General features: G+C 43.2%; 1 protein-coding gene across 1 annotated transcript in view; it reads right to left on the reverse strand.

Moving 5' to 3' along the window:
* LOC117873529 (cytochrome P450 7B1) overlaps positions 1 to 13,151 on the reverse strand; it is a 193,825-nt gene extending 180,674 nt beyond the window's left edge. Inside the window, exon 1 of the mRNA XM_034762996.1 lies at positions 12,850 to 13,151. Coding sequence (XP_034618887.1) covers positions 12,850 to 12,947 — 98 coding nt within the window. The 5' untranslated portion in view covers positions 12,948 to 13,151. The remainder of the gene's footprint in view (positions 1 to 12,849) is intronic.
* Between the last annotated feature and the right edge of the window lie 2,054 nt (positions 13,152 to 15,205).

A 15,205-nucleotide genomic window follows, 5' to 3' on the forward strand; every position in this document is an offset into this window, starting at 1 on the left:
TCTCTGGAGATATTTAAGAGTAGGTTAGATAAATGTCTATCAGGGATGGTCTAGACGGTATTTGGTCCTGCCATGCGGGCAGGGGACTGGACTCGATGACCTCTCGAGGTCCCTTCCAGTCCTAGAATCTATGAATCTAGAATCTATGAATCTATGGTGTTAAATATATTAAAATGTGTTTTTAATTTATATGGGGGGGGGTCGCACTCAGAGGCTTGCTATGTGAAAGGGGTGACCAGTACAAAAGTCTGAGAGCTACTGCCCTAGCAGCTCTGCAGGCAAGGCCAGATAGATAAGGCTACCTCAGAGATTGTGGTTTTTCTCAGGGCATTGTTAGAGAGACAGAAGTAGGGGAGTTTGGCAGTTGTAACTAGGAATTATCCATACTATCTATGTTTGGGTTTAACTGAATTTCAGGAGTTTCTAATTTTAAATTTTTTTACTAACTACAATTAGAGTTGGTAAAAAATATATAATATAAAATAATAAATATTATTAATAATAATCTAAAAGGCATATAACAAACAATTCTAAATTTTGAACATGATCTCATTCAAAGTGTTGAAAAGAAGTCATTTATCATATTTACAAATAATTATCAAAAACACTGACAATATTCATTTACCCAAACCTGGAGTTTTTGGTAAACGAAAAATTGTCAATAATCATTTTGATAATGTTTTTGATATTTTTAAATGAAGATTTAAAAAGGCAACAAAGTTTTTGCACATAATAAAAAAATTGAACAATGTTAAATTATGGTGAGAATTTTGTTGTCAATGAAAAAAATTTAGTGCCCAAAATTTCAATCAGCATTAGCTACAAAGCTGTTGTAAGGTTTTGGCCCTTAAATTAATGACACTCACTATCAACCTTAACTCCAGTTTCATAAGTTTTTTGTCCATGATATTTTAAAGGGCTCTACTTCCTGTATAGTGTATTTTTAATACCAGTCAAAATTATAAAGCTTTGTCCAAAGTTTTTTTAATAAGACTTTTGCTGCATTGCATCCTCCTGTACTAAAAGCTTAAAAGTGGGGACAGGAGTCCCAAAAAAATTCTGCAACAGTCACTTAGCAAGCAAGATGATAGCTTCTGTAAGGGAGGCAGGATTTGGTGAGCTGCAGTAGAGGTAAGAGATGTGGACTTCAAATTCTCTGTATCCTGGGGATCCACAGGGAATGAGATTTCCAGCTGCACAAAGAAGGGCTGACCCTCCCTAGTGCTGCCTGGCCCATTCTCAGAAGCCATGATGCCACTGATTATCTATGGGTATGTCTACACTACAGCTGGGAGCACGGTTACCAGCTCATGCAGAAAGACACACACTAGCTCTGCTCAAGTTAGTATACTAAAAATAGCAGTGTAGCAGTACGGCAGCTCAGGCTAGCCACCCAAGTATGTACCAAGGGGGTCCAGGCAAGTTTGTACTCTGACAGTTAGCCTAAGCTGCTCCCCATACTATCCCCAGCTAAACTGCTATTTTTAGCGTGCCAGGTTGAGTGGAGCTAGCATGTTTGTCCATACCTACCCGTGGAAGCATGCTTGCAGCTGCAGTGTAGACATATGTCTTTGAGGGGGACTGCAGGCATGGAGTACAAGGTAGTACCTCAAGGAGTACCCTCAGCTTCTGACAAATATTCACTTGAATGTCTGACAGGTCCCCAGGACAGCATATGTAGAACATCTGCTCCCTGATCCAACTTCTCCCAAGAGACCTTATCCTGCAAAATTGCAATATGTTCCCAAGGAGGGAGGAGCATATTACAAACGGGGCCACTCTCAATGCTCCCTTTTTAGCCCATTTTACTCTTCTTTGCTCCCTTCACATCTGCAAGCAGAGTGGTGGAACTGACCATTTGATCAGGGCCTGATCTAATATTCACTGAACTCAATGGAGATAGTCCCATTAAATTCAGTGGGCACTGGATCAGGCCCACAAAGAGAGAGAGAGTGTGTTTCAGAACATCAGAATATTGCTCAGAAAACTGCAACAAAATTGAAATATTGGAAGCACAACATAGCAATTTTTTTCTGATATGAATCACAAAAAGAGAGAAAGTACAAGCAGTTAAAAAGAAACAAGATGTGTTCTATAAGGGAGCCAAGATTTTTTTTTTTCCTGACATGTGCCAAACAAAGCAGAAGAAACAGAAGAACTTGGCAACATTCAAAAAGACAGTTTGTGGAGAAAGGAATAAAGCCAAGCTCCATGTGGTTTAGAAAACTTTTGTACTGCAAGACTTCTGGTCAGCTAAAATTTTCCCAGAAGTGCAAAAAGGATATTAGTCAAAAAAGTATATTTATCAAGAAACATCAGAAGATGATAAATAAAATAACACCAGTGAAACAATTTACCAAGGGTCATGGTGAATTCACCACCACTGTGGATGTTTTTCTAAAAAAGATATACTTTAGGAATTATTTTTGGGAAGTCCTATAGCCTGTGTTATACAGGAGATCAGGTCACTAGATGATCACAATGGTCCCTTGGAATCTATGAACACCACAAGTTTAAATCAGAACTCAAAATCTGTTTCATATTTGAAAAATGTATCTCTCTATTAGACTGTAATGTTACGTGTGTTAGGAAACATGGACAAGTGTTAAAGCATGGGATTAAAAGTCTGGAGAACTGAGTTCCATTCCTGGCTCTGCTATACACTTGCTGTGTGACATTTATGAAAGAAAACTAGCAATTCACATTTGGGATCCTGCTTAAATTCATACATGAGATTTTACCCTTTGAGTTACAGAGCTACTGCATTTATGGTAGTCACCCCTTTTAGCTTCTACATTTCCCACATCACTATACACTAGGCTGAACCAGTGACAACATACAGAACTGGGAAAAGTCTTCTGTTTTATTTTATAGAAACACATAAATAAGATGAAGAGGGTTCAAGACATCCCCACTTGGTCTGGTGCTCTGTCCCCCTCTGATGGTGGCAAGGTCACCTAAAAATCAATGAGCAACAGCAGGGGCAGGCAACCTATAGCACGCATGCCGAGTTGATTTTCAGTGGCACTCACAATGCCTGGGTCCTGGCCACCAGTCTGGGGGGGCTCTGCATTTTAATGTAATTTTAAATGAAGCTTCTTAAACATTTTAAAAACCTTATTTACTTTACATACAACAATAGTTTAGTTATATATTATAGACTTATAGAAAGAGACTTCTAAAAATGTTAAAATGTATTACTGGCACACGAAACCTTAAATTAGAGTGAATAAATGAAGACTCGGCACACCACTTCTGAAAGGTTGCCAACTCCTGAGCTACAGCCTGGGCTAAGAGAGATGGGTCTTTTCACTCAGGCATTAGTCTCTCATGCACTGAGATCCAGAAACAGCAAAGCTCAAACCTTGCTGTAGATGACTCACCCAGGTGCTGATGATATATATGCAAATATTTGCATGATTAAGGCAAACAGCTTTAATTAATAGAGCAATTATGTCAGACCGTACTTCCCATAACAGCACAAATATGGGGGCAAAAGGAATTGAACAACATCATAAGGCAAAGTACTTACCCTTAACATCATACAGCTTGATTCAGTTTGTTTGTAGAACTGGCATGATGTGGGGGTTTTCCCACAGAATTAAATTATTATGAATTCCCTGCAATACAGTACACAGGTCACTGACTGGTCAGGGATCTGCTGCTATACATGTCTTGTTCTCCCATTCCCATGAGAGGTGGGACATAAGTGATTATTCCAGCAATTTTGAGTATTTTGAGAGTCATTCAGATACATGAATCAATACATCATTAGGCAGGAAAGAATTATCATCCCTATGTTACAGATGGAGAACCGAGGCACGGAGAGACTAAATGACTTGCCCAAGATGATACATTATATTTGTGACAGAACCAGCAGCAAGCCCAGATCTTCTGAGCCCCAGTCCAATGCCATTACCAACTGCAAGACCATCCTTCCTAGACCATCCCAGGAAGGAGTACAACAGGAGATGCCATTTCCTGGGGCCTCAGACAAGGAACAGCCAAATCACATTACCAGTGCTTAAGCAGCTGAAGTGGCCATTTCCACTATTATGCCTCCAGAAGTTGAAGCAGATTTGTCCCTTTGTATCTGCCCAGGGCCACCAGGCTTAAGATTTGCCCCTCTGTGCCTTCTTTCATGCCATCCCTTACACTTCTAATAACCACCCAATTAACGTTTGTCAAGTACCCTCCATCTCTTCCTTCAAAAATTAATAAAGACCAATCTATTCTATGATGCATTCTACCCTTTTCTGTTTGTTTGTTCTGGCTCATGCTTTAAGAATGCCAATCCTTTGGGGCAGGGACATTTGTTTGCTCCACACATTCTGCACACTGTATAATACGGTGTGCTATATATAGGATGGAGGCACCAGTCACAGTGTCATAGTTAAGGCTGAACTGATTTTGCACTGAAATAATAAATTAAAATAATTATCCCTTTATTTTATTCATTTTCTCCAATGAGTAACTGATAAAAGAATAAAGCAAAACAAAGTTCTATTAGCATTTCCTAAAGGAGAAAGATGGCCAGAGTTTCCTATCCAAATTTTGGAAAGACAAAAACAAAATACTGATTTTTAAGTGCAAAAAAATGTTTACAATGAGAAACTAATAATTTTTGGGTCTTATTTGCAACAAAAATGACTACATTTTTTTTATTTCCATGGCATTTCCTGTACAAAAATTGGTAAAGCACATATGGATGACTTTTAGAGATTAACAAAGACAAGACAAAGTACAAATTAAAGCAGAACGAAGTAGGTCAAACGAAGTGGGAGGGAAAAAAATAACTGTTGCTAGGTGGCAGTGTACCTTAAGCAAAGAATATTGTAAATCATAGATTCTTGTGAAGTTTGTTACTTACTAAGATGCATGTTACTTGTTCCCATAATACCATCCTCCACACCTAGATGAAAAACATAAACCTAGATATACATTAGGCACAGATCTTTTTTGAGCAGACTGAGAAGCTGCACTGAAAAACTGTTTATGAGACAGTCCATTATGCAATATTCTCAAGAGAATAGCTCCACACAGTCCTTTTCTAGTTGCTTGAGAACTGAAAACCCAGTGAACTGAGACTGTACAGCTTGAAAAAAAGCAGAGATTTGCTTATTGCATTTCATCCAACCATTGTTGAGCTCTAACAGAAAAAGAATGCAGAGAAATAAATTTTAACTACAAGTTGCCACTTTTCAACATAATGAATCCAAGATGTTGAAAAACATAATAAATGCACTGTTTAAAACTAAAACAAATTATCTCATAGTTATTTAAGTGATTAAAATATTTCTCTTCCCTGCTTAAAACAGAGTTAATTAGTCATTAGCTCTATTAATTTTAGGGTGGAGATGGCTAAGACAATAGGAAGTGTGGAGGATGAAACCAACACACAGGTCATGAAAATGTCTATGTATTCAATGCCCTTGCAATAAACAGCATACAAAGCATGTTGTTAGGAGAAAGAGATACCGAGAGCAGAGGTTAGAATACAAGAAAAATCTATCTGTCGTTCCTGATGTTTCCTCAAACAGAAAACTACCTTAACATATTGCCTAAATTAGCAGAGTGGTAAAAAAGACAGGCTGATGACATCTCGTGAACTACAATTCACTTGGTAAGAAAGCTGTTAACAGGCTCACAACTTGTCACAAAGAAGGACAGGATGTTCTGGAGACAAAGATGAAATCTAACTTCTTTTCAGAAATATCTGTCTGGGCTCAGGAAGGTGATGTCTTGGAGAAGGATTTTAGATAAATTTCAGTCTGTTTTTTTGGAGGGAGTCTAAACTAATGAAGAGATAGAAAATTGAACACAAGCATGATTCAGGGCATAGTCAAGCTGTAATTGAGGGGGCTAGTAAGAAATGTCCCTGGGGTTAAATATATTCCATAACTACCCACTTTAGGGTTCTTTGAAACACTAATTCTGGCCATCACCAGAGACAGGATATTGAACTGGAAGGACCATTGGTCTACTCCAGTATTGCAATTTTTACATTGCTACATGGTTACATTCACGTGAGTTACATGTAATGTATATTTTTTCATTCATCTCAAAGAGTTAACTCTAAAGCCTAGTGTTGTCTATTAAAATGTCAATCTTGTTAACTACTTCATAGCTGATCATTTTAGCAGACACATACGTTTAACATTTTTATCCATCATTAGATTTCCAAATATCATGGTAGTACACATGGTCTTTTCATATTTGCAGCATCAGACCCATAGGTAAGAAATGTTTCTTGTCTCAAGGATTTTAAAGTTTACATCATTAAGGGCAGATTCTGTTCACCTTACTTTGGACAATAATCCCAATGACTTCAGTGGCACTATGCCGTGAGTCAGGCAAGCAAGATATGTGCTGTTTAACCTCTTACTTGGATAGATTATCTGCATGCAGAGAAGAACAGCTTGAGAAGAAAGAATTAGAAAAGCCAATGCTGATTCAATAATTTTATGAAGATAAATGGGAATAATCTTCACAATAAAATGGCAAGCGCCACCAGGTTTTTTCACATTAGAAATCTTTCTGAATGGGGAGAAATGGGGAAAGAAATAAAGGAAGAACTTCCTGGAAACAAAAACATTCCTTCCCCTGCAAACTGCCCAGTCCCTCCAGAGCAGCCTTTCTTCCTTCCACAACAAAAGATAGATCTTTTCATTGCATGCAGGAGGTAATGAGCATCATCGGATACTGAAGTTTAACCCAAGATAATATTTGCTGTGATGGAGCAAACCTTTGTTCTTGGTTCTGTTTCTTCACTATCCCTGATGTTAAGCTTTGGCAAAGACTGTTAGAAATCAGCTTTTCCTTTGTATTATTTATTATTATTATTATTGCCAGCATTCAAAAGATAAACATTTATTAAAAGGGAAACTCCTCTTCCTTCCTTTACAATCCCCAAATAATGTTGTGACGTTCCTCTCTGGTGTTATCTGGACCAGTGATCTGCTAGGCCTCTCCAATCCTTGACTCTGGGAGCCAGCCTTACCCTGCTCTGCTGTGAGAACCCCCACTGCTGGGCTGTTCACGCACAGCCTCTGGCATGTAAGCTGCTTCCAGCTACTTGCAAGTGAATGACACTAGCCAATATCTCCAGTCCCAGAAACAACCCTAGGAGCCTCTGTCTTGCAGTGTCCAGTTATGCCCGCCGCTGGACGCTGCAAGCTTACATAAGTTTGTCAATTTAAAAAAGAAATGGATATGTACCAGGCTTGTTCTCCCAAGGGAAGTTTCTGAGACACTGCAAACCAAACACACTGCTTCAGGTAGAATAAACAAGCAGATTTATTAACTATAAAAGTAGATTTAAGTGATTATAAGTCAAAGTATAAAAAGTCAGATTTGGTCAAATGAAATAAAAGCAAAATGCATTCTAAGCTGATCTTAACACTTTCAATGTCCTTACAAACTTAGATGCTTCTCACCACAGGCTGGCTCTTCAGCCAGGTTCTCCCCTTTGATCAGTGGTTCAGTCGCTTGGTGGCGGTGTCTGTAGATGTAGGCGGAAGAGAGAAAGCACGGCAAAATGTCTCTCCCTTTTATCATGTCCTTTCTTTCCTCTTGACTTTGCCCTCCCCCCACCCTTCGGAATCAGGTGAGCATTACCTCATCGCAGTCGCAAACTGCCCAAAGGGGGTGAGACTCTTTTGTTGCTGCCTAAACCAGTGTCCATTGTTCCTGTGAGGCTGGGCTGGGTTTGTCCCATCCACCTCTCTGTTCTTGGAGAGTTTCTGCATGGGCTTGCTTTAAGCCATGAGGGTACATTTTCAGCCTCATAACTATATACACAGGAAATTATAACCTATAACCTTACTATAACATTACTGTAACAATTACTATAACATCACTATAACAACCATGCTCAGTGCATTATGAGCCTTCCAAAGACACCCAACATGACAAACTTTGCACTGGATAGCACACAATCATTTTATAAAGATGAACATGGGGGTGCAGGATGTTCCCCCGAGGTACAGAGCATCACAAATGTATTTAAGTAATTTAACAGAGAAACTGCATTTACCTCATCCTGAAATCTGATTATGGCTAATGCACACCTATAGCACTATGCAAGTAATAGCAAAACTATTAAATTCAGTAACATTTAAGGACAAAATCTTGCACACTCGTTTTTTTTAAATAAGCCACTCCAAATAAAGGACCCCAGTTCAGCAAACCACGCCTAACCAGCAAAGCACTTAAGTCCCATTGACTTTTATAGCACTTTAATTAAGCATGTGCTTAAGCTGAACTAGGGCCAGTGCTCCTCACCTTAGAGCACAACTGCAGCTTCAAAAGACAGTGACCCCTGCAACATCTCATGAGAGTTATAGGAATTAAAGAAAATTCTCTAAATCGTTAGGACATTTAAACTCCTATGTGGTCTGAAATGCAATAGTAATGGTCAGCTAAGAGACTTCATAAAATATGAACCATTTTTCAGTCATTCAATTCAATAAGGCTTCACTGGCATGACAAGCTATACACCTGTTACCAAAGTTGTCAAGGGCTGGGGTTACACACTGGGTTTGAGGTTTGATCCTGTGTCCATTTGTCAACAGCATCCATTCCTGATCCAGTGGCAAGCTGCTGCATAGTGTGATGCCATCTTTGCCATATCTCTCCTTCCTCTCAGTGTGGCAGTTTCTCCTCATCACTTTTGATAAAAAAAATCTTTACATTTGCCTTAGTTTCGCACATTTTATTGTAGCAAGGTAGTCTGCTAGTATGAAAGCTCTATGTAGGGATCTGTAGCATTCTAGCTGGATGATGTTTTGATCTGTTCTTTTCAATGTCAGGTATAGTGGTGTTTTAGGCACTGATCCAAATATTGAAGAATTCAGTTCATAAAGAAAAAATAACGAGAAGTTCTTGTGGTACCTTAGAGACTAACAAATTTATCTGGGCATAAGCTTTTGTGGGCTAAAACCCACTTCATCAGATGCATGGAGTGAAAAATACAGTAAGCAGTATATATATTACAGCACATGAAAAGATGGGAGTCGCCTTACCAAGTGGGGGGTCAGTGCTAACAAGAAGGGGTGAATATCAACAGAGGGGAAATTACTTTTTGTAGTACTAATGAGGCCAATTCAATCAAGGTGGACGTCGCCCATTCCCAACAGTTGACAAGAATGTGTGAGTATCAACAGAGGGAAAACTACTTTTTGTAATGACCGAGCCACTCCCAGTCTTTATTCAGGTCTAATTTGATGATGTCCAGTTTGCAAATTAATTCCAGTTCTGCAGTTTCTCTTGAAGTCTGTTTTTTAAAAGTTTTTTTGTTGAAGAATTGCCACTTTTAAGTCTGTTATTGAGTGTCCAGGGAGAATGAAGTGTTTTCCTACTGGTTTTTGAATATTACAATTCTTGATGTCTGATTTATGTCCATTTATTCTTTGTGTAGAGACTGTCCGGTTTGGCTAATGTACATGGCAGAGGGACACTGCTGGCACATGATGACATATATCACATTGGTAGATGTGCAGGTGAATGAGCCCCGATGGTGTGGCTGATGTGGTTAGGTCCTATTATGGTGTCCCTTGAATAGATATGCAGACAGAGTTGGCAACGGGGTTTGTTGCAGGGATTGGTTCCTGGGTTAAAGTTTTTGTTATGTGGTCTATAGTTACTGGTGAGTATTTGCTTCAGGTAGGGGGCTGTCTGTAAGCGAGGACTGGCCTTTCTCCCAAGATCTGTGAGAGTAGGGTTACCATACGTCTGGATTTTCCCGGACATGTCCGGCTTTTGGGGGCTCAAATCCCCGTCCGGGGGGAAATCCCCAAAAGCCGGGCATGTCCGGGAAAATCGGGAGGGAGGGCTCGGCCAGGGCCTCTTTGGCTGGGGTCGGCGGTGCGGGGCCGGTGCGGGGCCGGGCCGGGGTCGCGAGGTCGGGGGCATGGTGCCGGGCCGGGAGCCGGGCCGGGCACGTGGTGCCAGGCCGGGGTCCAGGGGCGCAGTGCCGGGCCGGGCTGGGTGCGGGGCCGGGCAGGGAGCCGGGGGCGCAGTGCCGGGCCGGGGGCCGGGCCGGGAGCCGGGGGGGCCGGGCCCGCAGGGCCGGGAGCTGGGGGGCCGGGGGTCCAGGAGCCCCGTGGAGTGTCCTCCATTTGGAGGCACAAAATATGGTAACCCTAGTGAGAGTGAGGGATCGTCCTTCAGGATAGGTTGTAGATCCTTGATGATGCACTGGAGAGGTTTTAGTTGGGGGCTGTGGGTGACAGCTAGTGGTGTTCTGTTACTTTCTTTGTTGGACCTATCCTGTAGTAGGTGACTTCTGGGTATCCTTCTGGCTCTGTCAATCTGTTCCTTCACTTCACCACTTCTTGTCAACTGTTGAGAATAGGCCACTTCCACCTTGATTGAATTGGCCTCATTAGCATTGACTCCACCACCAACAACTTGGTAAGGCAACTACCATTTTTTCATGTGCTGTAATATATATACTGCTTACTGTATTTTTCACTCCATGCATCTGATGATGCATCTGATGAAGTGGGTTTTAGCCCATGAAAGCTTATGCCCAAATAAATTTGTCAGTCTCTAAGGTGCCACAAGGACTCCTTGTTGTTTTTGCTGATACAGACTAACACAGCTACTACTTTGAAAACAGTTCATTAGTTAACCAAACAGTAATTTGGTTTGCTGCACATGGTAGTGATCTTGCCAGGTCTCATTTATAATGTAATTCTGTTTTAGCACAACGGCCATACACTTCTGCTCCAGAAACTAAGCTTTTACTTTAAAAAAAAAAAGTCTGTAGGCCTTACGGCTACGAATATAACCCTTAGAACAGTGGCTCTGAAACTTTTGTACTGGTGACCCCTTTCACATGGCAAGCCTCTGAGTGCGACCCCCCCCACCCCTTATAAATTAAAAACACCTTTTTATATATTTAACACCATTATAAATTCTGGAGACAAAGCGGGATTTGGGGTGGAGGCTGACAGCTCGCGATCCCCCATGTAATAACCTTGTGACCCCGAGGGGTCCCAACCCCCAGTTTGAGAACCCCTGCTTAGAATATGTTACTTACTTTTATTGTTCCTGCAATTCATGTCTGACTGTAAATTTTATGGGCACAAGTTTTGCATTTGGTGCCAAGAAAACCTGGGGTGGGGTAGAAGGGAGGGACATGGGACAACACTTCCCAACAACTATTCATGCATCACATAACTATTTTCACCATTTTCTCAAAATAGCCCGTGCAGAAATATGATCATGTACCTTCTTTGAAATCACCAGTTCTCTAATTGGAAGAAACAAAAACTAACATAATGGGAGAAACTAACAAGAAATACAGAAATCCCCACAACTTATCTTCTCTGTTGCAACATTATATCAGCACTCTCTGTAAATAAAAGAGGGCAAAGAACAGATGAAACCCAGGAGTATAGTCAAGCAACGTAAGTGTACATCTGACTCCAACATGACACACAACTTCACCTCAGGCTGAATGTGACAGGTCACTAAAGTCTGGATTGTTTATTTGGGGCTATGTGTGGTATATTGCCCTCAGTTTTTCTTGCTAGGGTATGGATAAAGCCTAAGTGCCACACCTAAATGAACTTTACATGCAAACATACCACAGCCCTGACCCTGCATGGCTTGTACACTTTAAATTCCCACTGATTTTGATGTGGGTGCACAAGAAATCAGTCCTCTTGATTTATTATCAGTCCAGCCAGGGCCAGTGTAACCACTAGGCGAACTAGGCAGCCACTTAGGGCACCAAGATTTGGGGGCACCAAAAAGCCGTGTCCGGCGTCACGGGAGTCAGCTGAGCAGGGCAGGGGGTTAGGCCTCCATAACAAACCCCCCCCCCAGCGAGGGGTGCCGCACAGGACAGTCAGTGGGAGCCTGCGGCGGAGCAAAGAGGAGACAGCCAGCCGGGCGTGGCGACCAATGCGGCCGAGGGACAGAGCCTGGGAACGTTCAGAGACCCTGCATGCTGGGAGCATTCTCAGACTCCTCCTTGCTCATAGGTTCCCCCGGGCCAGAAGGGACCGCTGTGATCATCTCCTCTGACCCCTTGTATTAATTCTAATGAACAATGCCACATTATGCAGTATTCATTGTTGACAGTTTATAATACGCAATGCTCCGGGGCGGTGCATGGTGGAAGTTTTGCCTAGGGTGCAAAATATCCTTGCACCGGCCTCAAGTCCAGCACATTCTTGCATATAATGCATGTGTCTGCATGTCACAGAAATACTTCACTTAGAAATTACAGGCCTAAGACTGCACAGATCACTGGGTACATTCAATGCTCAAAACTGTGCCAAGTTTCAAACTTGGATTTGGATCCTGCTTCACACCAGCACATGGAACCTTTAGACAACGCACTCAGCTAATAAACTATTAACTGGTTTTATCACTGCAACTGAAATAGGGGACCTATGTTCGTGTCACTCATTTGAAGTATAGTGTTTGTTACTTACGTTGCATTTCACATATAACTTTTAAGACCCACAGAAAACCTCTGGCTCTAAAAATGCAGTGTGCTGGGCTCAGGACAGTAACACGGGGCTCTCCAAAGGCTGCCCCCAAAAAGCAGGAACTCGGGACCTGCAGATGGGATCTCGGTCACTGTAGCTGTAGGGGGCGGGCGGAGTACAATAGATATAACCTGGTCTCAGGAACGCAGCCTAAGGCGGCGCCAGAGCTATCGCCTTTCTACTCACTCTCCCCTCTCGGAGCAGCACTTACCCAAAGTGCCGGGAGTGGGGGGTGTGGGTATTTACGCCTCTCTCCCCCCATCGCACAAAGCCTGCTGGAAAAACCACCCCTCCGGGCTCTTCCAAACGCTGTACAGCGACTGCCTCCTTCCCCGCCCCTTACCTTCGTCTCCTGCCGCGGGCGCACGCCGCCCAGAGGAGCAGAGCCGTGGCGATGGCTAGGCCGTAGGTGCAGAGCTGCAGCAGCTCCCAGGGGCCCATGCTAAGGGAGCGGGCGCGTTTCCTTCCCCCCGCCGCCGCTGCAAAGGCTGCTTCGCCTTGGAGGGGAAAGTTTGTGTCTGCTGTTACCAATCCCTGTCTGCAGCTCCCGTTCCGATCCTCCCCCGGCCAGGGGCTGGGTTTGGCTTCGGCGTCTCGCCGCTGAACTTTGGCTACCCACTGTGCGAGCCGCCTCCCGCCGGGATTGTCCCGGCTGCTGCCCGGAGGAGAGGCGGGCAGGCAGCCAGACCTGTAGGAGGGCATGCGCCCGCCCCCTCCCCCAGGCGCAGTTCTTTGCTTTCTTCATGCCGGGGGTGGGGGAAGTGGCCCCTCACATCGGGGAAATAGATGAAAAGTACGTTGCTGCCCTAGAAACTCCCAAGGAATGAGTCAGTGAGGCAGGGAATGTACCTTCTAGTAATGATCTACCCATCCAAGAATGACCCACAAAAGTAGTGCCCCTTTAACTACACTGTATTGTGAAAGTAGTGTAACCCCTTCCCCAGTTACATGGATCTAAAGGTGCTTAAATGGTATACAGTATCAGAGGGGTAGCAGTGTTAGTCTGAATCTGTAAAAAGCAACAGAGGGTCCTGTGGCACCTTTAAGACTAACAGAAGTATTGGGAGCATAAGCTTTCATGGATAAGAATCTCACTTCACTTGCATCTGAAGAAGTGAGGTTCTTACCCACGAAAGCTTATGCTCCCAATATTTCTGTTAGTCTTAAAGGTGCCACAGGACCCTCTGTTGCTTTAAACTGGTATAGTTCATTCCCATAAAATAGGCTATATGAGGCAGGAGTGCTGGAACAATTTGTATAGTGGAGGTGCTGAGAGCCATTGAACTAAACTGTAAACCCTGTATATAATGGAAACTACTTCAAGCCAGGGGGTGTGGCAGCACCCCTGCAGCCTTAGTTCCCGCACCTATGCTACCAGGATATCTGTCATAGTATCTAAGCACCTCCTGATCTTTAATGTAGCTATCCTCACAGCAGTTCTTTATACCACCAGAACTGCATCCACAGTAGGGGACTGTAATGCTGGTAAAAAGTAAACCCCACACCTTTCATGGAAATATGAGTCAGCAGTGTGCCCTTGTTGCCAAGAAGGCTGTATTAGTAGGAGCATTGCCAGCAGATTGAGCGAAGTGATTATTCCCCTCTCTTCAGCACTGGTGAGGCCACACCTGGAGTATTGCGTCCAGTTTTGGTCCCCCCACTACAGAAGGGATGTGGACAAATTGAAGAGAATCCAGTGAAGGGCAATGGAAATGAGTAGGGGGCTGTGGCACATGACTTACGAGGAGAGGCTGAGGGAACTGGGGTTATTTAGTCTGCAGAAGAGAAGAGTGAGGGGGGATTTGATAGCAGCCTTCAATTACCTCAAGGGGGGTTCCAAAGAGGATGGAGCTCGGCCTTTCTCACAGGTGGCAGATAACAGAACAAGAAGTAAAGGTCTCAAGTTGCAGTGGGGGAGGTCTAAGTTAGATATTAGGAAACACTATTTCACCAGAGGGCGGTGAAGCACCAGAATAGGTTACCTAGGGAGGTGGTGGAATCTCCATCCTTAGAGGTTTTTAAGGCACGGCTTGACAAAGCCTTGGCTGGGATGATTTAGTTGGTGTTGGTCCTGCTTTGAGCAGGGGATTGGACTAGATGACTTCCTGAGGTCTCTTCCAACCCTAATATTCTATGATTCTATGAAATATTGGATACAAAAACTATGTGTAAACTTAGGCCTTGGCTACACTGGTGCTTTACAGCGCTGCAACTTTCTCGCTCAGGGGTGTGAAAAAACACACCCCTGAGCGCAGCAAGTTGCAGCGCTGTAAAGCACCAGTGTAAACAGTGCCCCAACGCTGTGAGCCGCGCTCCCAGCCCTGTAAATTAATCCCCTCATGGAGGTGGAGTACCTGCAGCGCTGGCACGTGATCACACACTTCAAAGCGCTCCCGCGGCAGCACTTTGAAGTTTCGAGCATAGCCACGGCCCAAGCCTAAGCTGCCAAGAATCACAGTATTTTAGCACTTCCTTCAGGTGCTTTATTCTGTGTGGTTTAAGTGGTGTGTGAATTTACAGAGCTTCAGGGTTTCTGGTAACGATGTAATCAGAAGCTGCATCTCCTTTTGGTGGGGTGAGATGAAAGGTCCAGAGCTCTAACTGGTGCTGCTCCCAGACTGGCCAGATAGAACCAGTACGATAAATAGTGCTCCCTTCACGCCAATCTTAGAGCTGTTTTAGGAGACCAATTTAGGAAG

The sequence above is a fragment of the Trachemys scripta genome, chromosome 2 (genome assembly GCF_013100865.1).
Source record: "Trachemys scripta elegans isolate TJP31775 chromosome 2, CAS_Tse_1.0, whole genome shotgun sequence".
Classification (NCBI taxonomy): domain Eukaryota; kingdom Metazoa; phylum Chordata; order Testudines; family Emydidae; genus Trachemys; species Trachemys scripta.